General features: G+C 32.1%; 1 protein-coding gene across 1 annotated transcript; it reads right to left on the bottom strand.

The window, feature by feature from the left end:
* Positions 1 to 3045: 3045 nt before the first annotated feature.
* Positions 3046 to 17972, bottom strand: LOC142337254 (uncharacterized). The gene is made up of 2 exons (XM_075386409.1): positions 17561 to 17972; positions 3046 to 3445 (listed from the first exon to the last, which is right to left on the bottom strand). Exons 1-2 carry the CDS (start codon positions 17685 to 17687, stop codon positions 3255 to 3257), a joined length of 318 nt encoding a protein of 105 aa, XP_075242524.1. The 5' UTR covers positions 17688 to 17972; the 3' UTR covers positions 3046 to 3254.
* Between the last annotated feature and the right edge of the window lie 9700 nt (positions 17973 to 27672).

The raw sequence follows: 27672 nt of genomic DNA, 5'->3' as shown, positions 1-27672 counted from the left end.
CTGACTATATATACTCAGTAGGATTAGTTTTGGTTTTCTAATGTTTTGTACAAAATCTTCACCTCGGTGATTCGGGTATAGAATAATAGCTGGGATTTTGTAAGCAATATGAATATTTTTAAAAACAACAAAATCAAAGTATTTCTTAAAGCAATTTTTAGCAAGAAAAATACTGATAGTTATAACAACAAAAATAGTATAAAAAAGTGTAAAAACAATAACAACAATGAGCGCTGAAATTAATTAACGAAAATTTTTGAGAGAGATTTAATTTAAATGCTGGAAATTGATACTAAATTGTGTCAGATTAGTGTTGACACTATGTAAGATAGATGCTGAGAAAAGCTAATTTCCTGTATGCTGAAAATGTGTAAGATAAGTACTAAAAACAGCTGAATTTTTGAAAGCAATATGTAGAAAAAACGTCGAGATGAAAGCTGAATAGTGCTAAAGTTGTGTCAGGATATTGTTGACTATTTGAAATACAATTGCCAAAAAGTGCTGAAATTAAGCCGGGAAAATTTTCAACAATTTAAAAAGAAGTTGCTGAAAAATGAAACTACATAAAGAATTTAATAAATAAGGGTAAAATGTGCTGAAAGCGTTGAAATTATGTAAAGAATGTGCTTAAAGTGTAGAAAAATGTATTAAAAGTGCTAAAGAGTGTAATTTATGTTCCGATAGCGAAGAAAATGTAGAAAACAAATGCTGGAAATATGGGATTTTTTTAAAAGTACGCAATCGTCATGAATTTTTGTACGAATTGTACTGATAAAATCAGATCAAGCAAACATAAACTTATTGCGTAAACAGCCAATGCCTAATCTAATGGCAAAGTGTAAGAAGGAGATAGATTTTTTGAACGGTACTCAAAGCTGAGCTGCGTTGGTAAATATGGGAAAAGTTGCCTATGGTATAGAAATACTGCAAGGAACCAGCGGAAACTAACAAGTTAACATAAATCGGTAAAGTTTTGTAAAAGATGCGCTGACAGCCACTGAAAATAAATATCTTTTTTAGCGGCAAGGTTTTGCAAAATTATCCGCTTAAAAGCTGGCAATTGCTGAATTGATGCAAAAACTGAATTGAAAATTCAGCGTATAAATGATATGATTGTGTAAACTTATTCGATGACCTTAATTTTTATAGTCGCTGCCATAAAATTCCGTAGATGAATCAAATATGAATCATGTTTTTGAAACGGAATTAATGCACTGAAGTGTTTTTGACGTTCCGTAGGTTTGTATTTTCAGCGAAACTTTAGCAGAGCTGTATTCGAAAGTTACAATATTTTGTGTTTTATTTTAAGATTGCCTTTTTAGCTTTACCATGTTTCCATTGACGAAATGTTGAGAGCGAGACATCCTTGAAGGTTGAAATCACGTCTTTTATAAAAAGTGTGCACTTTTGAATAGACAAAAGAACTTAGCTAGCATTTTGTTTTGCGCACAACAATAGTAACATCATAATGTGTTCATCATAGAAGATATCCTCAATTCTTTTTAAGTAATCACTACAAGTAAAAGCTATCATAAATGATGCCAAAAGAGTCGAAGTTTTAATTACAGATAAGAGGGCAGAATATAGACTGACAGCAGTGAAAAGAACGTACGAAGCTAAATTTCACTTTCGATTTCTTCGTAAGGCTTTTCATTTAAATGAAATGAAAAATTGAAAAAAAAAAATTTGATTTTTTGTTTGAACAGAAAAATTTTTTATTGAGAATTTGCTTTAGCATACAAAAGTATCCGTTTCAAAACTAATTGGTTGAACGAATGTTTAATTTTGGTTATCATCAAATTTCAGCTCACTTTTAACTACTTTTCTATCTGTTTCTTATATTGCTTTGAGATGGTATGTCTGTATAATATTTGTATCTCATTGCGAATTTTTCATATGATTAAAAAATCAAAGCGTTAGATCTTTTAATTAAAAGAACGGTTGCCAAAGGTTGTTTGAGCACAAAATATACAAAATCTAGAGCATAGTTGTATCCATTATTTTTACTTTTAACCGAGTTGCTAAACTTTATCAATTTATGTTGTTACATACGTGAATTTTGTGAAAACCTGAAAGGCCACCGATGTGCCTGCTCGCAATTGTTATATTGTGATTTTAGACACATAAGAAATCTAGATATCTTTTCTCCAAAATCTTAAAAATAGCACAAAATGAATCAATCAAATAAATAAAGTTTAGCATATTCGGTAGTAAATTTTTATCAAGTTTTTCTGCTTTTCTATACCGGAAGCCAAAGTTAATAAATTTAACAAAAAAACGGTCTATGTCAAACAAAAAACAAAACCGAAACAGAATGTCAGAATTTTTGCACTGAAAAAAGGAACTGAAAACCCGACCGAAACGTCCAATACAACACATTTCTCAAACATTCTCTGACTTCGAACACATTTATCCTTTGAGTATTTTTTTTTCGTTTTGAAACCAAAGCAGTTTCTTTTTGAACTCTATTGGTTTGATTGTCTATGCCCTTTAATAGCGCAACTATCAAGAAGTTATGTAGCATCCTTTTTGTTCACAAAAATCTGTTCTTTGAAATCAAAATTTAATTTCTTCCACATTGTAAAAAATTATTACAAAGGTGTAACAAAGGCCCCCGATTTTAATTGAAATAATTTTCATTTTCATGTTCTCAATGCTCTCTTGCTCACTTGACACCGCAGTCAAATACTTTATATTTTTATTGGCAGATTCTGGATTCATCAAGCGGTTTTTTATTCGCTATCTCCAGTCCAGTCTTTTTTTCTCCAAGTTCATTTAATTTTGAGGTGCAAAATTCACGTTTGAAATCAAAAATTTTCATTTATTTTTCTTTTTCCGATGTGACAGCGCTTTAAAAATGCGGTATTGTATCCACTTTTCTTTGATATGACACGACGTGAAATGAAAACGACATAATTTTCTTAAAGCTCGAAACAAAACTAAACAGCCTTTGAACTTACGCAAGTTTTTCCATTCTATTAATAACTGCCAGGACTACGTTAAACGCGCTCAATTCTTCTCAAGGCTCCATTTGCTTTGTGAAAATTACGCCAATAAATTATAATTGATTCTTACTTTTTTACAACTGATTTCAAAACTAATTAATTTTGCCACAAGTATTTGTAAAAATTATTACAGCGTTGTGAAAAAATTTCCAACTCAAACATTAAATTAGATTTCTCCAATTTTTGCTCAGATTCTATGCTCCATTGAAACAGTGAAACAAATCGCAAAAGTTGAAGACATTTTTCTGATTAAATTCCGAAGAAGAAATCGGTTTCGTCATTCGTTGTAGGTGATCTTTTCTCTCCAAATTGGCTGTCTTCCAAAGCGTAGAGGTCCGCTCGTTCGCGTGGAGTGAGATACCGCTTGGTGTTTTGAACTGGGGCAGCACCCTGCTGGTCGTAATATTCCCCAACGGGCATCAAAAATGGCTCGGATAACCCTGTAACACGTTATACGATATAACATAGTTAGTCATAGTTAGCCATAGTCAAGATCTAGACTCTATGAATACCGACTCAAAAAGTCAAGGAAGGACGATATTGGCCCAAACTACACGGTCGAGCACACCTCTAAACTCAGGAGAAACTATTTTCATGGGTCCATGAGCGGTCTTTTTCATAAATGAAATCTGTCGAGCTCACTCTTTTTAAGGTTCGGGTCATGGTATTATCGCAAATTGTTATAGTCAAGTAAATCTTTTCATTTTCATGCATCAATACAGGACCTTAAGATACAATTTTGAAGGTGTCTGAAAAAGTTAGAGAGCAATCAATCATAATTGTGAGAATAATAAGATTTGATATAGCTTGACAAGAAGCTATAACTGAAACGTGGCTAGAGACGGGTTATGAGACAACAAGTTCGGGATTTTACGAGCAGTTTCTCAAATGGTTTCTCACTATGCTTGCAAGTAAGGGATGTGATTTTAACTCGATTGAATTTGGGTTTTTGTTTATGGACAGACAATACTAAGATGTCATAAGTTCGGTAAAACTGACTTTTTCTTCCGAAGGGAGCTTAAGTTAATCATTATCTACAAAGAAATTTCTAACTTAAAAAAAATATTTTAGGTGGCCTTTGATTTGCTCTAAATACTAAAACGTTAACTGTAATAAATGAATTGTACAAAATTGGTGTTTTTTCTGTGAAGCCTTTCATTAGAACGACCCAAGTTGTTTATCATTCAAAATCCTTGTTAAAAAAAACAAATTATCGACCTGGTAATAATAAAAGGTGACATGATTTTCATCAATCGTCTCTTGTCATATAGGGACCAATATGATCTACTGTTAAGACAATCAAGAATAACACAAAAATTTTTGAATCGTAAAAGTTCTATGATATTTTGAATTGTGCAAAAGTTGTGAGAATAATTTTAGTTACGATAGAAGGTCGCATTTGACGCTCGAAACCCTGGTAGTTATCACAAATTCTTTCAAAAAATATTTAGACCGTACTCGCACAAACACGTAATATTTAAATAATCCATTTTTTGTGTTATCGCAAAAAATATCTTTAGAAGGTACCTAATAGGTATGATGATTTTGACGTTCGCTATGAAACAGCAAAACAAGGGGCATAAACGATAAATATTAAAAGATTTGGAAACTCATCTTTGCCATATTGCATATTTGGGTACATTGCTGCATGACAATTTGATTATCCGAATCATATCAGTGATGCCTCCCATATACTTATTACCACTACGTTTTTAAATTCACTCTTTAAAAAGAAAAACGATTGCTTTTTTCAGTCGTACTCAAAATTCTCGTTACAAAATGGAAATAAAGTTTTTCAACGGACGCTGAGAGTAATCTTAAGAAAATATTTGCAATTGCTTCATAAGCGAGCAGCATTAATGCACCCGAAATAAACTAAAAAGTTTTAAAAAATTTCACTTACTAGTGTTATCTCTGAATTTAGCTTTGCTAGGACTTGATTGGAAAAAAATTTTAATTAAGCCATGCGGAGAAACTCAGTTAAAAACTTCAAAAGAATGAAAAAAATATTTCACTTTGTTGAAGAGAGCGTAAGTAGAAAGTCCACGCAAAATTCCTACGACGGCAAAAAAGAAAATTTTAGTATGATAAGAGAACCGGGTGTATTTGAAATTTAATGCATGCAGACAAGCCCTTCAATTGGTTCGCTATTTTTGTTACGTTGACTTCTGAGAGTTACAAAATGGTTGAATAGAGCTATAGGGACAGTTCCCTTACAAAAATCAACGGAATTAAAACGATGAAACGTTACATTTAATTTTGAGAGCATGCACGGCACTGCTACAAACAAGTCCGTAAAAAATTTTTCTGAGTTGCATAAATTTTAATCAAGTGAAAGGCCGTACAGATGACTACCAGTCATAAATTTTATCCCCTGAGCGGTAACATTAACAATTAAAAAGCTGAAACCATCATTTCTGAAACAATCTGATGCAAAAACTTATGAAAACCGTCCATTTGAAAATAGAATGAATGCCGCAAATTCGTGATATAATTTTAACGAGTTCATTTGTTTCTGTTGAGTTCTCAGCTTTTTATTCCATCGAAATAAGTCTTAACTTCTTAATCCAGAATACATTTTGCGAATCAGTTAAATAAACATTTTAATGAATTTTAAAGACGAATACAAGCAATGATGCCAAAGAACAGAAATGAGAAATTTTTTAACAACTTTAAAAGCCCAGCAGTTAACAAAACGGAAGAAGCTTTCTCGAATTTATTGATTAACTTCTGGAAAGACTGAAAAGATTGCAAACCGAGGAAAAAACTATTGTGGAATCCACTGTTAAAAAACACCGAAGAGTGCCTTTTGGCTGGATAATATGGCTGGTGTGCTATTCAAGTTGGGGGGTTCAACAAAACCCAGACCAACAGATATGCAAAATTCTTCTCAAGAAAAAACTAAAGAGAAAAAAAGGGTTTTAAATTTTGCGAATTGCAAAACAAAATCACTAGAGAACAGTTTACAAAAATCAATAGATTTTTTTTGCGAAGTATATAAAACTCGGTTGAGGACGATTGTATTATCAGACGGATAAAAACTGAAAAAATTTTTAGAAAATATGGCTTGAACTCCATACCACCCAGCAGTCATTAAAGGATCTGAGAAAAAATGAGTGGCACAAAAAAATTGATCCCAAACTAACAACTGTTTCAAAAGATTAAGTTTGCTCTTATATAGATACTTCCATTAGAGCTATATAAAAGTCTACTTTGAACAGAAAAATAGTGCAGACTGAATTATTTCTTTCCTACAAAAAAAATTTCCACCCGTTGATTGCATATTTCTCGTTGCAGAATATATTAATCTAATACAGCGCAAGAAAGAAATTCGATCAACTTAAACCCTCAAGAGTTGGGTTGAAATAAAAAATCAAATGTGCTGACTCTATGTTCGGAGTGATCAGAATATGATGATTCTCAATTTTTGAAAAAGCTAAAATCATTTAGGGAATTTGCTGATAACAGCCATTGCTTTAAGAATTGTGCTGAACAAACCGTGCAGAAAATCGCTAATTGAGCAAATGCCGATCAAAAATAGTTGGATACAAACAGGTATCAGGGCGTGTATGCCAAAATATGGCATCACTCAAAGTGATTTGAGTTGTGTATACAAGCGACTTCAAAAAACCCAACTATACAAGATCTTTAATTTGAAAATGATTTAATATTATCCCCACAAGAATTAAATCAAGTTGGAATACCCAAATCACAGAAAAATTTTATGCCTCGTATTGAATTCTCCGAAAGCACTAGCCTTCTCACGCAGCAACCTCCAATTACACTAAACGTATAAAACGGCAAATTTTGTTATTTTTAACAGAAGGGACATTGAGGGCAAAATAATTTTCTCTCCTAAAGACAAAACTATATTCTTTTCACAAATATATTTAATGGTTGAATTTTTTCAGTATATATCAATCCATCGGAGACAGAGTTACAAAAAGGCCAAAAACAGGTTGCTTATGGTTCCACCTTCAAAATTTAATTTGAAATAAAAAAATTGAATATGCTGATTTTATGTTACAGTTAGTCTAAAAAAATTGATTGATTTTTCAAAGTTGAAATCTTTTAAGAAGTTGATGATAACTCTAGTGCTTAATGAATATCCCGAATGATCGTGCTACGCATATTGGGCATCAGCTGATTCATTTCAAAAATTGGTTGAATTATGAAGTTTACGGAAAACTCCAACCTGTGTTAACATAAATCATTGCTAATTCTCTTTTCGGCTGACGTCATACTTTTTTTGTTTCTGATGTTTGTCACAATTTAAATGCATGCGATTGTTGTTTATTCAATTAAAGTGTGCCGGTCTATGTTGCTAACAAACGCATCAAAAAACTTGAAATAAAATTTGACGTCTGCACTTTATAGATGACGAGCAAAAAAATGGTTCTCGAGAATATGGGTGACAAAACAACAGAAGACTGCACTGAGGTTTATCATTACACATACTAACTTCTGTTAGGTTTGCGATAAATTATCACTGAAAAACTGTTCTCATCATTGAGAAAACGTTTTTTTTTTTGTTTTTTTTATGCTTGATGCTATGATCAAAATAATATGAACAATCAATCATTCATTCGCTATCAAACATTTTCAATTTTTTTAGCAGTAATTATTGAAACGAATAATAGAAAAACAAGAGAACAAAAGGACGGTTACAAGCAGTTGATAATCTAAATTTCTTCCGAACACAATGAACTGTTTTTGATGATCAAATAAGTTTCTTGATCAAATGACAAACAAGAGAAAACAACACATGATTTTTGTTTTGTATAGATATCATGATAAATTCTTATATTAATCAAGTTGAGTTAATTGAAGCTTGAAGGCTGCTCTTTTCGGCAACGATCTCGGATTCGATTGTTGAACAGGCACTCATCATACCTCCAAAATCACATACAATTCTCTGCACCTATACATGTAAAATAATTTTCAAATGAACTAGCTTAATGCTTCGAAACCATTTGTGAAATTGCTCTGAGTTATTGATGAACCTTTTGTGAATTATCAATCGGGTTGGTGAGTGGAAAATGCTACAAACATTGACTAATTAAGTCATTTTCTGAGGATTCAAACTATTCCGTTCTTTTCACTTCACTCAATTGTCTTATATCCATTTTTTTAATTCCTTTCTCCCATTTTTCGTTCATTTCGCTATTTCTTACGTCTTCTTGTTGAGCTGAAAATGAGTCAAAATCTCGACTGGTAATAATGAATAGCTAAATGGTTCTCAAAACACTTTTCGGTTGATTAGATTGTTCGCTGTGATCTTGTGCTGAATGTTAAAGTACTCGATACTTTTTGTATTGTCTTGTGTATGGTCGCTTGTTTATGTATTGTTAACCAATAATTCGAACAAACGTTTTTTGCGTTTGTAGTTGACCTGATGTCCAGCCTTTACCCTTTTGTGTTAAAGTAATCACTCTTTGACTGAGCCCACTTAATTAATCTTTTAACACAAAACCATTTTGACCATTCTATATCATTTGTAAATCCCCCAATATGCCATACAAACCTCTTGCACACATTTTGCGTACCTAATTAGCACACACTACAGTGCATGACCTTCTGTGTGTGTGTGTGGGGGGGGGGGGGGTTGGAGTGGGCGGGGTAGGGTGGGGTGGGAAGGGGTGGGAGTGGGGTAGAGTGGGGTGGTGTGGGTGGAAAGTAAACTTTATACACCCATTAAGCTGGAGAGTGACAAACCGTAAAGATCCTATTTCTTTTTAACGCCAAGGCAGGTAAACAAGTTTTATTGTAAAACTTTGTCTCGAATGTTTGCCGGACAGTAGGAAAGTACCATTAAAATATTGTACTTTTTTTCCAGTGGCATTAAACCAAAAATCGCTTAATTGACCTCAAAATTATATAAATCTTTGTCGTTATTGGGTGGTATATATTTAGCAACAATCGTTTCGCGAACTTAGCATTAAATTTGTTCATCGCAAATAGCACTGTGTGTTTAATTTCACAGTTGCGGAATGCTATTCAGAGTACTCAAAAACTCATTTCTACTCCTGAGGAAAACTGGGATTAAAATCTTGATTAAGCTAAATAAGTTAACCTCCGTAAAATGATGACTCAATTTCACCGATCACTGCGCGTAAATTGACTTAAGTTGCGTAAAAATTGTCTAAATGTGGGGTGGGTCTTATCTGAATAAAATATGCGAAACAGTCAAGCTGAAATTTTGATTAGCCAATCATGCGTAAAAAGTTGGAACCGTATCATTTTATTTCACGGTTGTCTTTTTGTTTTTGCGATAGTCTTGATTTATGGAAAATCAATATGAACATCCGGATAAATTTTAGGACAAATCTTAGACTAATCTCAGTTTTATTAAACAGATGTAAAATGGTTTATTTTAAGGCTTACGATCAATACTTCGCTTACTCTAAGTTAATCTCTTTTAATCAGAAAGCCTGTGGGTGTAGTATTTGTGGGTTATTCAGGTTCTAATGAGAAAAAATACATCATAACAGTAATGACCATTCAATGCCAACTTTGTGTTATCAAATATACTGACGTAATAGACCATTAAGACATGGTATTTTGATTAATGGGTTCCATTATTTGGACAGTTCTGACAAATTTGGATATAGTTTCTACTCTTTTAAATTGATAGATATCAGGCGTGGTTTTTCAAGTGCCTTTTTGTCTCAACTGACGCGTTATCACTTGAAATATATGAACAAAAGAGCACCTGAAAATATTTCACTGTTGGCTAAATGCGATCACGTTGATGCGATTAGGCGGGAGTAAATGTAAAATTAATGATCAATTGATAATTGAAAATGGAGGTACCAAAAATGCAGGTTTGCTCTAACTTGGATTTTCCACTTATAAAACGTACATCCATAAAAATAAAATTATATTTGACATCGATGTTCATTTGAAAAAAATCAAGGTGCATAATTTCAGCCAAAGGCTATGGGAAAAAATAAGTGATCTTTTATAAGCTCAAAAAATATAGATTGTAAAAAGTGCAAATGTTAATTGTGTAATTTGAGACACCAGAAGAAGCTATTCATTAATCCACTGCGCTATTGAGAACTGAAATGCTTCCCATTTAATTTGAATTTATAATAATAAAAGGTTTGACATGAAAAGCGCTGAAATTATGTAAGAAATGCGCTGAAAAATGTGCTGAAACTTATGTAAGAAATGTGGTGAAAATGCGCTGAAATTATGTAATAAATGCGTTGAAGGTGCTGCGCTGAAGTTTTAAAGTTTCAGCGCCATCTCGAAATTTCGGCGCATTTCAGCGCATTCAGCGCATGTCTTACATAATTTCAGCGCATTCAGTGCATTTCTTACAAAAAGATGCGCTGAAACGGCGCTGACATCTCGACCCGGGTTAAAACTAGCATGAAGTACACCCTTGAACACACTCGTACCATATACTCAGACCAATAGGTCTGATTCAGCAAAAGTTTAGAAAGGGCTACAGGACTGATTCATAGAATTATAAGGTCAAGTAAATATCTGCTAAGTGAACAAGTCAATCTCTGATTTTCTCATGGGCAGAAAACGATCAAGTCTTTGGGGTCTCTGCCCAGCCGACCGCAATCATTGATCATCACCAGCATTGAAATAGGGGTATTGACCAGAACGAACAGACCTGGGTATAGGCCAGGCGGAAGGCACGAATAAAATTTTGACTACCAGTCTGTTAACTTGGGTTGTGCTGGACCTAAATCGGCCTGGTCAATTCTTTGGGACCCCATACGAGGAAACAACTTAGTGAGCTAATATGTCTATATTTGTAAATCTAGCTATTAAGTTGAGGAGTCCTGACACAAAGTAACAATTGGAACAATCGGAGACTAATTTTGCTCCGTCACTATGATTTTTGAACTAAATTTCCAAATTAATGTACTTAGAAAAAATTATTTGCTGATGGTAGTCGTCAATTTGTCCACGTTTTTGTCGCTACTTTAATTAATTAGACCATAACAACTGCCAAATTATCTGTCGCTTGACGGTGTTTTGCGTTTTTGCTGTTTCTTTTTTTGGAAATAATTCTCAGATACTTTTTACTACTCATTTAATATAATCCATTATACACCCCCGCATAACTTTGATAGCTATTTAAAAGTACTGTCGTTCATTCTGGTGACACCATTGTGGCTTTGTCTATCAATCTATCATTTTGTCTCTCGGCTATCTCGCATACTGATATCTTCTCAAATACTGCTCAAAGCCGGATTGGGTTCTGTGACTTTTTCCAGTCGGATCCTTTTCCATTCTGAGACCTCAAAATAGGAAATCACCCATTTTCTACTCTCTCATTTCTCTTTCTATTTTGCATTCATGCAATTCTTTTTAATTAAATTCTTCTGTATGTTCAAACATGAGCCAGAAATTAACACTAGCAAAAATACAGCGATGATTAATGGTAGAAAAATGGATGATTATCCATATTGATGATTATCCATATTTAAAAAATAAACAAATGATGCAGAGGTGACCAGAAAATTAAGAAATAATTACATGGTCTGCCTTTTGTATCCCCAGGTGAAAAAACATTCCTGTAGACCGTGAACAAATTTGGAAATTGCGTTAACAAAATTTGTTTAATCGGTTTGTCCAGCTCGCCTCTGTTCAGGTTAAACGCAAGCGAGGTAAACATAATAAGATCCTGAGAAAAGAGAAGGTTTATGGTCCCTTTTCATTACTCATATTCTATTCCATGAAGTTCTGATTAATTTGTGATACTCGAATAATTTCAATCGTTTAGTTGCCCTGCTAGGGCTAGTCAGACCTTGTGTTTTTTGCGCCCCCTCATTGGTTTTTCGGTAAAGATGTACCAGGCCAACTATGTTATCAAGACGTTCAAATAATTTGGCGACATATAAAGTGACATATGCTGGTTAAAATATAAACAATAAAGTGACATATGCTGGTTTTGGTAAAACAAAAAAAAGATAAAATATACACAGTTTATACTATAATGGTACAATGAGTGGGAACCAATACGTTATGAGAGGCTGAGTGTTAACGACATACTAATCAGAAATTAATCAAATAATATTTTTAGCACCTTTGCTTATGAAAAAACTAATAAAATGATCCTCTATGCTTTCCGTGATAACATGTGATAAGATCTTGCAAGACTGATTGCATGGATGCATCAGCAATATCGGGCGCCAAAAAGTCTGAGAGATATGTGATCTTGGATTTGGCTTCTATGAAGAACCAATCTGGAGCTCATCAAAAGAAAATAAATCTGAAATTTTTACAAAATTTATAGATGTGCACATTTGATATAATGTGATGCGTTCTTTGAACGTAATATTTGCTTAGTTTTGCCTCGCGGGTCTTTGTTGTTCCATTGTATGTTATTGTTCAGATTGACTACATCAGAAAATGCAAGATAAAAAAATGAGAGCAGGGAATAATATTTTGAACCGTTGTCAAACACATCTGCTAACTGTTCGGTTAGTATTAATATCCCGGAAATTAATATCAGGCATTAATTCTTGTGCACTTTACTGTCGTGATTGTTTTGTACAGCTAATGGAAAAAAAACACGTACATTTGCTAAAGTCGTGCATTCGATGAGTTGTGAAACCCGTCTTAACTCGCACAAAGAACACTTCCCTAAAAGTATAAATGGATTTTTAATTTTTTGGGCAAAACCAAAATTTTTCGAGATTCTTTCAACATTTGAATGCGCCCATGACAAGTGTTCATAGCGTATACTGCAAAATGATGGGAAAGTGTAATTAGTAGTTTGGAAATGGTTGTTTTTTATATTAGTTTTTAAAATGAAAAAGGAGCACAATGGAATTGAGTTTTTAAATTGAAAGAGAGCAGAACAAACTCAATATACAATGTTAGCCCTGTAAAGCTTCAAAGGAGGTCCTTTATAGAGAACAATGTATAAATTATCGTGCGAATTTCGTAAATTTTTGTCTTGCCATTTTTAACCAGACTTGGACAATAAAATCAACTACAAATTTTTATTTATTCATATTTAACGAATCGGCATTCAAAAATTTATTTCTTTAGATTTATGAACATGGCATACACCTTTGGGTGAAGACAAAACGAGAACAAGTTCAAATTGGCAAATTAGCTTTTAATTTTGGTAGAACGGAATCAAGATTACTCAAAAAAATTATAAAGAAGAAATTTTGTAAGGAGACAACAAGTAGGCCGACTAATGTGCATTTGAACATAATGTACAGACCCAGCTCATCATCCACATTTCTGACTTAGTTATATACCAAAAGAAGAAGAGATAGAAGACTTCCAAAAATCACATACTGTTCAAAAAATCTTTCAGTCAAATGAATATTACGAACTCAAAACACTTAACGAGTTTGACAAACAGCATTAAAGAGCCAATGAGTCTTGCCTTTAATGAGACTACGGAATAAGACAATCAGCAGAATAACGCCTATTAATATACCTAATAAGTAGGTCAAAATATCATGGACGAAATAAAACAAACAAATTTTTCATTCACTAAAAAGTAGATTGACTGGACCTATCTTTAATAGGACTAAGCAACAGGTCAACGAAAGTAAGGAGAAAGAAGGGGGAAGTTCAAAGTTCTATACATCTTTTAAAAGATATTTGAAATAAAAGCAACTCGTAGTTCTTGAATAACGACGCACAAGATATATTCACCAATATCTCCATACGAAGCTCATGGGAATTTTCATTAATGAGACAAAGTTTTATGACTACAAAAAAAAACAAATAAAAGTGTCACCGAAACTTTTTACAGACAGTTTACGAAAATTCAGAGTAATTATTTTTTCGGATAAGAAGAATACATACGATCAACTGTTCCCCATTTATCTCTATTAAGACTTTTCAATAATGTGTTAATATGACTAAACACAAAAAAGAAGAATAAATATCGGAATCACGGAAGTAGATCAAAGTTTTAAAAAATTTATGAGGACTTATAGCATCAAAGTGATTTAAAAAATAGTTAGAACAAAAAACACGAAACGACTTACCCTTGTTTCACGTGAAAAGAGATGAAAACTGCTGTTAACAAGACTAACGGTGCAAAGAGAAAAAAAATAAAAACAAACAATTTTAAAGTAATTAAAAGCAACTGGTGATCATCTTAAGATATTAAAAAAAATTATCAATAACACCTTCATAGGAAACCATTGTAATTGATCCTCTATCAGAATGTATGATGATCAGACCTTAAAAGGAAAAACTAGTTACAAGCAGGACCCAAAAATACAACAAATGTCAGAAAATGAAGTTTAAGATTAAAAACTATTACCAATTAGCTGCAGACAATCTATAAGATCAATTAATTTAAATAAACTGCAAGGGAGTCATCATTAAAGTGAGGAGCCGAAAAGAACTGTACAAATGCCAATTAATTTTGAATTATCCAATAACTAACAAACCTTTTATATAAACTTGTAGTTAGGCATTAAGTATTGAAATGTTAAAACCAACATACAGATTAATTATGGTGTCGCTTGAAAAAGAGGGGAATTTTTTTAAAGACAGATACTTTCCAAGACAATATAAATATTAGGGATCAACTGAAGCCATTGAATAGGTTCAACAACACGTCCATGTCAAACCATTGAGACTTTCATTAATTGTAATTCACGAGACTGCAAGAAAGCTAAATTCAATTAAACAAATTTGAAAATATTCCAAGAAAACGAGCCATAAAAGGCATAAGCAAATCACTGAAACCCAAAACTATAAGTTTAATTCATCCTCAATTCATTTTGAATGGGATATTTTTTGTATGTGGTTACGTTACAAGGCAGCGTAAAAGAACATCAAATGCGGGAATGACGGGCCAGTATTCAAAAGTTACAAAAATTTTATGACAACTTGTAGAGTCAAAGTCATAAACCATTAGTTAAAACTTAAAATTAGTAAACAAAGTAATTTTTGTGTTACTAGACAGGTGATGGGTCCTAAAGTTATTGAGATTATGCGATAATTTGACTGAAAAAATTTGGTCAAAGTTTAAAATACTGAGTTTTTTATTTGTTAAACATTGTGAAATGTCATAAGAAGCATTAGGTAACAATTGAAAATATAAAACTATGAAATTTGACAATTCTGTAATTGAGATGGGACAAAAATAAATCATTATGTGAAGATTGCTAAGAAACGACAACGTAAAAAACTCGAATTCTTTTGCTGGTAACAAAATTATCCTTGTGATCGCTCACTGAGAGTGTATTAAAACACAAATATGTTCCAAACATCTTCGTAGTACAAAATTTAGTCAAAAGTTTTCCGAAATAAACAAAATTCACCATAAAGGTAAACAAAAACACGTCAAGTATCAAGTCTCTAAAAAAATTTGTATCCTTGCTACTCTAAATTAACAAGAATGAAAACTTATGCAACGATCTATTCTAAGTTCGACGAGTTTCGAAATCATACCACTCATAACTCTTAACAATGAATTTATCGATTGGTCAAAATAACCAATTGTGCATGTAATTCCTTGTTAATTCTTGTTAATTCCTAATGCTGAGAAAACGGATGAGTCAATGTTGAATAATAAAAACAACTGTTTTCTTGATAATATATAACCAAAATTTTGCACTGGTTTAAACTGCCATTTGTTGTAATTAAGATTTAAAGCTGATGAAAGCTGATGAAAGAACAAGCTGATGAAAGAACAAACAAAATTAAGATTTAATGCAAACAAATAAAAAAATGATGAGACCAGAAAAAAAGCCAAACAATATAAATCGCAAATGAAATCAATTATGTTATTTTACTGAAAAAAATTAATGCTAACAGTTTCTCAATTTTTGTCAACGTTTATCAGAGTTTTCATCAAGCCATTAAAGTCGTACCTATTTTTTAAAAAATATCAAAACTTTATTTTCAACGCTAAAGTTATTATATTTGACATAAATCTTTTTAGTTGTTTTTTAGTGAACGTTGTAAAACTGAATTTTGAAAAGAAATAAAATTATCTTTCTGTGAGTTTCTATAAGGACTTTTATGAAAATCAGGAGGCTGCAAAACGTTGTTCAAACCTGGATTTCAATTTTTTTTATGCGACGTTTAGAAATATCAGTTCAAAAACCTGTTCGGAAATATAGTTTTTTTAAACTTAATGAGTATCATATAATTTTATTAAATTGCTTTCAAGCAAAATCAACTATTTGAAATTAAGCAGGGCTACGTTAACAAAGAAATTTTGAACAAGTAGTTCAGAAAAAACGCTTCTGTAAAACCAAACTTATAAATCCGTGTTTCAGTAACTGAGTTTTTAACTTGTCTCTTGTCATGGGAAGAAATGCCTGTTTAACTGAAATTAAAAAGTAATTAGTTTTGTGCATTCAAACAAATTTCTGAATTTTCTAGTTGGACTTAAAATAAGAGAAACAAAAAACTTCCAAATTTATTGGCGCAACAATTGGAAGAAATACTATGGAGAATGGAGCAATTCGAAAAAAAAATACTTGGGTAAAAATCATTGGGAGAATCTTAGCGCATTAATTGATCTCAGTACTTGTAATTGATCTCTAAACGTGGTCTAAAAGTACCCAGTAATTGATTTCACTCGAAAAGGGTACAAAAGATTTTTGATCAGGTGCAGAAACAACTCAGAAATATGATCATCTGCAGTTAGATCTTTAAGAAATATAACTTTCCATTAGAGACGCGCTATTTGATTCGACTAAATCAAGTGCTGATAAATGGTTATGGCAAAAAATTCAATAAAGAAAATAACCGCAAGTTAGAAAAAGCATGCTGAAATTGCTCAACCAGAATTTTAAATTGCTCAACAATGCAGTCTTAATTGCTCAACCAGAATTGTTTGAACAATGGGCTCAATTGAAATCTTTCAATTTGTAAATTTTAATATATATGATTGTTTTGATGAGACTGCTCAATGTTTTTGACGAGAGATAGGCAAATAGATTGTCAAAAAAATTTCACATCTCAAAAAAAAGTATGAACAATTTTTCAAATTCGATGGCCATGCCAAAAAGAAATCAAAACTTCGGCCCTTTACTCCAAAAATTTCATTTTAAAATATTCGTAAAAAAACCTTCCATCTAGAGCTTTTGGGGCTAAATTTTTGCTCGCGTTTTGAGAATAATTTAAAAACTCGCAATTTGTTGAGCGAATCATAAGCATCGCCCATAATTCACTGGCTTATAAAAAAGGCTTTTGAGCATACAGTTCTCTTCACCTCAATGAATTCGTAGGAAAAAGAACTCCAGTCTTTGTAATGCTCCAAAACAATAACTGCCCAGAAATAAAAAATTATACTTAAAATCATATTTGGTTTTAAAAAGTGTAAATTTCGTTCAAAAAATTGATATTTGGTGAAACATTTATTGGTTCTGCTCAGTCATGGTTAAGTTTTTTCAAAGCCATCTGAATTCGCTAATTTTATTTTGTGTTAATCATTATTTGCATTCTTGCACAATAAAAGAACAGTTACACCATATGATCAAATGCATCGTATACATGATGAAAAGCGCTTTTAGTTGCTGCTTGCGAGAGTTATGCTAAAGTTATGCGGACTGAAACTATATTTAGTTCAAATTTGAAAAATTTCATACCTTTTTTGAACTTATGCGTCTGAATTCTGATAGCTGCTGCTGAATGGCTGCTGAGAAGAACATTTAGCAGAACGGCCGCCGAGACGAAAAGGACAAAAGCGGTTGTTTGAGCTGATCTTGAAGACATTGTTTGTTTTTTCTAAGCTTTCGTCCGAATTTTGGCGTGAATTTTAGATCAAAAGTTAGTCGATAAATGCGACTGTTTGATGGCTGACTTTCGATGGTTTGATTTTCAACTATTTCACAGAACGAACTGGTGAAATTAACTACACCCGCAGAAGTTTTTTGGGAAATTGTTAATTGGAATATAATCGAAATATTCCAATGGTAACGGCGGAAAATGATTGGCTGAATTTTACTACCATTCCAAGTTCTGAACAGATTACTAACGGAAAACAAATATTTATTTATATATTTGTTTACATAACCAATTCTAGCTGTTTGTTTTTCCTCAAAGTATTTTGATAAACAATCTAAACATTGATGGGCACGTGTATGAAAAAGTGTGATAGACACGTGACAAGAAACAATCACGTGGGAAAATTTGCCCAATTTCTATTCAATTTTCAACAATGGAAACAGATATAGAGTTGCGAAAAACAAAGATAGGTGATGTAATTAAGAAAACATTTACTGAATGCTATCGTTTTTGTACGGTCTCGTAAATGCTTAGCGAACAGGTTTTTTAGTAGGACGACAAAAAGTCTAAAATTGGTTATGAATTTTGGTATTTGCGAGTTTCATAGAGCGTTTTGAATCTTTGTTCGAACCATCGACAAAAGGATTTCTCAGATCAATGACGATTTACAAAAAACTTCCAAGTACAATAAAAATTTCAATTCTTTAAACTTGAGTTAAGTTGTTTTTCTTAAAAAATATTTTGACAAATACTTCCCTTGAAAACAAAAAATTGCACGGAAAAAGTAATTACATATATTTTTTTACAAAAAGTAAATTAAAATTATAACCATATGGTTAAATATACTTGAAACAAAAATACTTCAAATCATTCAAGCAAAATCATAAACATCAACCGATTTCCGTAAAGAATCACTTCATAGAATTTTCTTCAGATTGTTCTCTTGGTAAAAATAAAAATAACATTTGAAAGCTCCTACGTTACTATTCAAAGGAATTTTTTCGAAGTTGTTAGGGCAAGAATTATTTCAACGCCAATTTACTACGTTTTAGTACGCATTGACGAGCAATCGAATTCATTCCAAAGTTGATTTTGGAAATCTGTCTAATTTTCAATTGCTTTGTTCGAGAGCTTTGATGAAGACTCAGACATCCGTGAAAACTTGCAGATCTTTTTGGTCTGAGTATATCATAATGAAGCGTTATTAGCGACATAAATACCTTTATTAAAACAGCCGGTAAAATTTTTGTCTGTATTGGCAGAAATCGCTTTTTGTCATAGTTTTTGCGTAGAAAGCACACCTTTATACCCAAGTTAATCTGTCGATTGAGGCGTTTTAGGTTTTTTGCAGATGATTTTTGAAGAATCAATGGCAAAATCAATAAATGTGACAGCACAAAGAGATATTAAAGGAAGAAAAAACTTGTTCAGGGAGTTTGATGTCTTATTAGGCATATTGATCTCATAGCATGAGCGATCTATTCAGCTGTTCATCAAAATTCAGATCCCTGTGAATTTGAACAACAAAATATCTGCAACGGTTTTGTGTTGTGAGATCTTTGCTTTTTAAAAAAATACATCCAAAAACAGAATTATAGCTCGTAGAATAAACTGGTTTTGGTTTGTATTCAAAGTTAGTTTGATCATCTCTACTTATTCTTCTGTTTTTTTTAAAGAAATTTCTTGACTTTTTAATGTAAATTACTCGCCTTTGCCCAATAGACAATATTTTTCTCATCTGCGAATTGAATAATTGACAGTTTTACTTTTTGTCTGCAGCTGGCCCCAAACCAAAAGGGCCATTTTTTCGCTTCCTGGGAAAAACCATACATTTCATTTTCTTATAGAAAAATGTTATGCCAAAAGTAGTTCAAAGCTTTTGCAGGATCTAGAAACAAAGCAAAAGTTTCTTTGCTTTCATCTAAATTAATCGAAATTGTTTCAATCAGCTGTAAAAACTTCATCGTTGCTGAATTTTTTTCTGAAACCTGAATTGCTATTTGTTTATAGTTTTTTGTTTAACAATGAAATTCGTCATCAGAGTCAAAAAGAGGCACTCAAAAATTGTTGCAGAGCTCGGAATTACGGAACTTGGTCGATGCTTTGTGCTATCCAACTTATTGCCTATTTATAAAATTGGTGATAAATAGGCTAATTGCATTTCAGTTGCGACTTTCTCCTTAATGCACTCATTTAAGGCGAACAAACGCCTACAGCTAATTTGCATGACTTTATGAGAAAAATTGATATTTCTTCAGGTCCTGCTGCCTTGTTAACGTCCAGCGAGTCAATGACTGAATACATCTCATTGACCATCTCTTTAATGAGTTTTTATTGTTCTATAATTGTGGGTAGTTTTTGAAGAAATTGATGCAGTAATTGTTGTTCGCCTCCTTTTATCTCCTATTAAATAAGTTTCTTACACGCTTAGATTTTTGTATCCCTATCGGCCATCCGGCTATAGTGCTATTTTTCAAGCTAAAAATTGAGTTTTGTCTTGCTTTCATGGCCCAACAATAGTCCCGTCACTATCTCAAGACAGCATTTTTCAATGTGAAAAAAGGAAAAGAATTCATCCCTAGTCCAGAAGACCAAACAAAAAAGATGAAAGTAAAGTCTGTTATGTTAAATTTTCCAAATTGGAAAATGTTGATTTTTCGGTTTTTTCAGTATGCTAGGATTATTAGGTAGAATCAAATTCAAGCGTAAAAGATTGTCGGCATTTTTGCTTTGTGAGTTTTGGTGTGTTTGGTTTAATAGATTCAGTATGTTCGCTTTTTTGAACGGGAAATAATAGACGGTATGTTTGGTCTCTTAGAGTCAACCTCTGTGGTTTCCTAGATTCAATTCGTTTGGTTGCAAGCCTAACAAAACTCCTGTAGGAAGCAAATGAAAGTTTTCAGAATTTTTTGGTCTGGATATATCTTAAAGAAGCGACATTATTGGCAGTTATGCTATTATTAAAGTAGCTGGTAAGATTTTTGTCTGTGATGGCTAAAACTTTTTTTGTCACACTTTTTGCGTAGAAAGCAAATCTTTTTACTCCAGTTAATCTGCCGATTGAGGCGTTTTAGGTTTTTTGCAGGTAAATTTTGAAGAATTAATGCCGAAACTAATAAATGTGAAAGCACAAGTGATATTGAAAGAAGAATGCACTTGTTCAAGGGAGTATGATGTCTTATTAGGCATAATGATTTCATAACAGGAGACATAATTTTAAAGGTTTTTTCAGCTGCTCGTCAAAATTAAGATTTATGTAAATTTGAATAACAAGATATCTGCAAAATTTTTGTGCTGTGAAATCTTCGTTTTTATAAAAAAAATAGATCCGAAATCAGAATTATTGGGCGAGAAAAAGTTTAAATTGTTTTTGGTTTGTATTCAAATTTGTTTGTTCATCACTACATATTCTTTTGTTTTTTTGAAAAAAAAATCATTGATTTTTTTCATGTATACTACTTCCCTTTAACCAATAGACTTTACTTGTGTCATCAGCGAACAGAATTACTTTCAGTTATACTTTTTGTCTGCAGTTGGCTTCATATAAAAACAGCCATTTTTTGCTTCCAGGAAAAACCATACATTTGATTTTTATTATAGAAAAATGTTATGCGAAATGTAGTTTTTGAAGATCTTGGAAGATTTTGGAAGGTCTACGAAAAAACCAAAAGTCTCTATGCTTTCATCTAAATTAAAGGAAACTGATTCAATCATTTGTAAAAACTTCATCATAGCTGATTTTTTTTCTGAAATCCGATTTGCTCTTTGTTTATAGTTTTATGTTTATCATTAAATTCTGTCATCAAAGTCAGAACAAGGCGCTCAGAAATTGTTGCAGAGCTCCGAGTTACGGAACTTGATCGACGTTCTCTGCTATCCAGTTTATTGCCTATTTTTAAAATTGGTGATACATAGGCTAATTGCCTTTCAATTGGGATTTTCTCCTTAATGCACTCATTTAAGGCGAACAAACGCCTACAGCTAATTTGCATGACTTTATGAGAAAAATTTATATTCACCGGGTCCTGCTGCTTTGTTATCGTCGAGTCAATGACTGAACACAGTTCTTTTCTAGTCACAGCACTGAATGTGAATTCGGGTATGTTAAGTTTATCAGGGCAGGTATAAGCAATATCTGAACCTTTGAAAACCCCTAGATTAGCATTTGATCTTTTAGACAATTGCCTTTTTTTAAATCCCTTGAATTTACACCGACAACTAAATTGATTTCGTCAAGCTAGAAACTTTTTTTTTACTCAGAATGATTATCTGTTTAATGAGTTTCCATTGTTCTATACTTTTGGGTAATTTTTGAAGAAATTGATGTAGTAATTGTTGTTCGCCTCAAAGAGATGTGCCCAAAGATGTACCCTTAAGAATATATAATAAAATTAATAAAAAACACATACTGAAATCAAAAATTCGTTTATACTTTGTTTGAGAACGGTGATCAAGACGCTTGTACCATGAGCTGTTTATTGAGGCCACTAAAATTGATCAGTTTTTTTTAACTTCAAAGACAATGAGAACCGTGATCATTGTTATAACCAGAAAAGAAAGAAAGAAGAGAAAATCAAATATGGGAAAAGATAGAGAAACCACATAAATCGACAAATTATACGCTTAAAAAACTGGCAATGATCGAAAACTGTTTGGTTTTTCAAAATAATTCACAAATTATTTTTCAAATAATAAATAAGTCACACCAAACATAAAGTTTTAACTAGAGCAATTAAAGAGGTGAAGTTGTGCCATAATAAGAATGAAGATGCATCTCTCAATTGTGCACTATAAAACACCAAAAGATAACAGCGAAGAAAAGCAGACATCACAATATCACATGTAACTTTTGGAAAACAATATTGAATCATTATCACCAAGTCATAACGATGTAAAAGTTTATGAGTGCTCAATTCAGTGACGTTTGAACATCTATGCGTCCGCAAGTTGGAGCAGCTATCCAAAAAAGACAACAAAAAGAATCACAAGCTTATGAACGTACATAGTGTCAATGCCAAAGAAATGTCGTTTGCTAAATTAAAACAATGAAAAAATAAATTTTGGTTCAACGGAAAATAGCTGTGACAAGTCATTAATGTGACTAAATAACAAGTTTTTAAAAAGCAGATCAAAAAAAGATCCAGTTCAATGAGTCCTACTTGTTTATGAACGCACATAGTGTCAATAAATTTGAACAAAACTTACTAAGGAGGCTTATCTGGCTCATTTTTTGATGAAAAAGGTTGAATTATGGAAAGTTTAGCAAAAATTTGAGTTAAATTGTCGGGTCAAATTTAATTTAAAAACACTACTGTAAACAAATTTTAGCAAAGAAATTACTAAAAATTCCGCAGAACGAAGGCTCACAAGATTTCAAACCCCAACTGCTTGAAAAAGAGACGAGTCCTTAAGAAAAGTTTTTATTCTATATTCAACGCTTGGCGAGCTTTCTAATAATATTACTCAAATAATTTCTAAGACTAAAATATCAATCGCTCAAAATTTACTGAACAAGAAGTCCCAATTTAGCATACAATTCCTCGGAACAATTATATTCTTTTTTAATAGTTAGAGAATTATGGGCTACTGAACTGGCTCTGCCTGAAGTCTCTTTTTTGGCACTTATATTGAACCACCTAACGGCTTGAGATATTGAACGAGAATGTCTCTGTGTCTCTGTGCTTATTGTAAGATCAAATTGTGAAGTGCAGAAAACATCTAGTGGTGGAATTAAAATTCCATAAGTTTTTATATTTTTGGCCAACACTTGGCATCGATGAGCTTTCGGCGCTTTCAAAATAATTGTGCTCAGAAGTCAAACCAAACATAAAGTTTTAACTAAGGCAATTAAAGAGGTGAAGTTGTGCCATAATAAGAATGAAGATGCATCTCTCAATTGTGCACTATAAAACACCAAAAGATAACAGCGAAGAAAAGCAGACATCAAAATATCACATGTAATTTTTGGAAAACAATATTGAAGTCATTATAACCAAGTCATAATGATGTAAAAGTTTATGAGTGCTCAATTCAGTGACGTTTTAACATCTATGCGTCCGCAACTTGGAGCAGCTATCCAAAAAAGACAACAAAAAGAATCACAAGCTTATGAACGTACATAGTGTCAATGCCAAAGAAATGTCATTTGCTAAATTAAAACAATGAAAAAATAATTTTTGGTTCAACGGAAAATAGCTGTGACAAGTCACTAACGAGACTAAATAACAAATTTTTAAAAAGCAGATCAAAAAAAGACCCAGTTCAAAGAGTCGTACTTGTTTATCAAGTATTTTACATAAAAGCATTGATAACATTCGATATCAACTGAAATTGTTCAATATGTCCAAATATGTCCAATATGTCCAAAGCCATTGCGACCAGTCTTTATCCTGATTTTGTGATACAACTGCAAAACAACAAGCACAAATAAATATTAGAAGCGTTATTATATTTGTCAAAAAAGATGATTTTGAAGCCGTTAAAACCATACGCTATACTACTATAATCATTTGTATGTTCAAATGCGTTTTTTGTTTAACTCCAAGAGAACCTATTTTAAGTTGGGAAACTGACAATAAACAAAAAAATCAAAATGGTCCCAACTTCAAAAAGTCAAAAATTTTATGAAAAAACACATGGCATCAAAGCAACGAAAACATCAGTGATGTTTCATGATAATTCAAAAAATTAAGTTTTTATTTTCTTTAAAAAAAATGCAACTTCTTTTTTCCTGCAAAAAGCTGCAAATTGACAAAATTAGGAGATAATCGGAGAAGCTAAAAATTAATAGAGATTTTCCTAAAACAAAGAAGCTCAAAGAGATAAGTGCCATTAGGTGTAAACTCAAAGCTCTATAAATGTTCACTTATGCCAATTAAGGAAACGAACTTTATCTTTTCTTGGGATATCATAGTTATGAGACAAAAAGAACAACAAATGCTCAAGTAAAAAACAAATAGTGTTCTTTCAAAATATAATATATGATTATTGGACCTCTTTTTTCCATCAGAACGCGAGCTGTAAACTAAATAATTTCCATTCTTGTCTGTAATTAACATTGGAAAAAAACACAAAAATGCAATGATAATTTTTACAAAAGAAATCTCTCTAAAAGATTCAGATCCCTCTTTAAATGTGAAAACTACGATGCGATCACTATTAGCCTTGATATTGTTCCAAGTTGAATAACAACATGTAACTGTTACTACCGTTAACCAAATTTGGCAGCAAAATTTAATATATGAAAAGGAAATGATTCATTTTAAATAATGATTGTCTTAAATAGTGAAAAACCGGCAAAAGTTTTATGAGCTCTTATCTGAACTCTACTGCAAATAAATTTGTACAAATTTTACTAAGGAAGCTTATGTGGCTCAATTTTTGATGAAAAAAGTTGAATTATGGAAAGTTTAGCGAAAATTTGAGTTAAATTGTCGGGTCAAAAATTAATTTAAAAACACTACTGTAAACAAATTTTAGCAAAGAAATTACTAAAAAATTCCGCAGAACGACGGCTCACAAGATTTTAAACCCCAACTGCTTGAAAAAGAGACGAGTCCTTAAAAAAAGTTTTTATTACATATTCAACGCTTGGCGAGCTTTCTAATAATATTACTCAAAAGATTTCTAAGACTAAAATATCAATCGCTCAAAATTTACTGAACAAAAGGTCCCAATTTAGCATACAGTTCCTCGGAACAATTATATTCTTTTTTAATAGTTAGAGAAATATGGGCTACTGAACTGGCTCTGCCTGAAGTCTCTTTTTGGCACTTATATTGAACCACCTAACGGGTTGAGATATTGAACCGGAATGTCTCTGTGTCTCTGTGCTTAATGTATGAGCAAATTGTAAAGTGCAGAAAACATGTAGTGCTGGAATTAAAATTCCATAAGTTTTTATATTTTTGGCCAACACTTGGCATCGAAGAGTTTTCGGCGCTTTCGAACTTGCAAATTACGTTTTCTAATAAAAATTACGTGACCCTAATAACTTTGAAGTGAAAATGGGAGTCTAGAGGAATTTGGGAATGTTGGCGGAATCTTTCTATCGCAATAAAAAATTAATAGTGGAAGCTGAAGACACGACTCAACAAAATTACCCAGCCTGAATAATCACGAATTTTTAGTTGCAGCATAACTTTTTTTATTATTTTTGTTTTGTCCGCAGGGCTCTCCTCTCAAGACGATAACAAAGTCATCATAGTATTAATATAGCTCTGTAATGTTTCATTGAGTACTGATAAATCATGCAGGAAGGTGGACGGGAAAGAGAACAGAATTCGTAGTGGGGTGAGGAACTATATACTAAAATGGATTTTTTATTCAGTCAATTTTCGCCGATCGATATATTTATTGTAGAGAACTCTGAGTGGTATCATTAAAAAGCTCGTCCAGCTTTGATTATGGAATTTAAAAATTTTTTCCTTTTTTTGATATTTGCAATTTTTGAGTTAGTTAACGAGGTTAAGAGTTTTATGAATACGAGACGAATTTCTGTTGTTTTTAATCACATTTTCCGGAATTTTTTCCTATATCTTTTGTCAACTTTCGCTAAAACATACTAAAATAGTTTGAAAACAATGTTGTTTGTTTGTTTCGTAAAGATAGAAGAGTATTGATGAAACCATTCTTCTAATTTTTTTGTCTCAAATTTTTGCTACGTACAAGTTTCAAAAAATTAGCGTTTTTTCATCGAAAATTATAAGAAATAAGCTTCCATAGTCAACTTTGCTTAAATTTGGGGAAAATGAACATCTAAAAATTGCTGACAAATTCTTCTCCACCTCAGGAGAGGACTAAATTACTCTTGCAACATTTTATACCCCCAAACAAAAATTATACCCCCCTCCATTACACCCTTCTTGCATCGAATTACCTCCCATTACCTCCAAAATTATGTAAGAGTTTTGAAGGGAATTGGCTAAAATTCTCCCAATTTTCTCCCTAATCTTAGGGTAGAATTCGACAGAGGCTGTACAATTGAATGTGCTTGTTGTTGAAAATTTCATTGCCAACATTTCAGAGGAAAATTTCAAGAAATTATAAACATAAGCCGACTCTTGTTAACAAATTTATTTTATATCATGAACCGATTTGGCTTGCTTGTTATCGTTCTCTCTTCATTTATTTCAAAAACTGCCTTAGCCAATGCAAATCTGCTAAATTATAAACTATTTTTCCAATTTTTTTTTAAAAAAATTGAAATTGTTTTAGCAATTGAAGAGCAATTTGGGATCATCATTTTAATTGGAATGCAATCGGATTGAACCCTAATTTTATTTTTGGTAGTGGGTTATATATTCCCCGTCGGCGATCACATATTTCAGTAAAACTTTTTTTGTTTCTTCTAGACATTCCGAAGTTTTTCAGATTAATGCATCCTTATTTTTGTAACTTGTTGCAGTTTCAAATTTCACAGTCAAAATCCCCACAACGCAGTGTGCATAACACTTTTAGAACAATTAAGGTTTTTTGTGAGAAATTTGGTTGTTACAGATGTGCCAAATTTGTACAGATTTTGGGTTAATTGATTGCAACACTTTTACAGTACTAAAAATCTGCAGTTTTCAACTACAAATTTTTACCCAGTCAAGAAATACAAAACCACAAGGAGAAACTAAAAATATCATTTTCTCAGAATTTTGATGATACTCTGAAATAAGAATGAATAGTGTGAAATTTCTGATAAAAAACAATAAATGAATTAGGGGAAAAACAAACAACTCGATAGCTACAATTTAACTTTACTTTACTACAGTTGAGTAAAACGGTGAATTCTGTTTCCCAAATACAGAGACAATTTTTTGAGAACTATTTAAATATCATTTTAAATATATTATATAAATAAATGTACAAATATGTAAGTATATATATATATATATATATATATATAATTTTTCACTAATACGCGAGTATCATCTATATATATATATAATATAATATTTTTCACTAATATGCGAGTATCATCTAT

The sequence above is a fragment of the Convolutriloba macropyga genome, chromosome 3 (assembly GCF_964194025.1).
Source record: "Convolutriloba macropyga chromosome 3, txConMacr16.3, whole genome shotgun sequence".
NCBI classification, from domain to species: domain Eukaryota; kingdom Metazoa; phylum Xenacoelomorpha; order Acoela; family Convolutidae; genus Convolutriloba; species Convolutriloba macropyga.
This window is presented reverse-complemented; position numbering and strand designations above follow the sequence as displayed.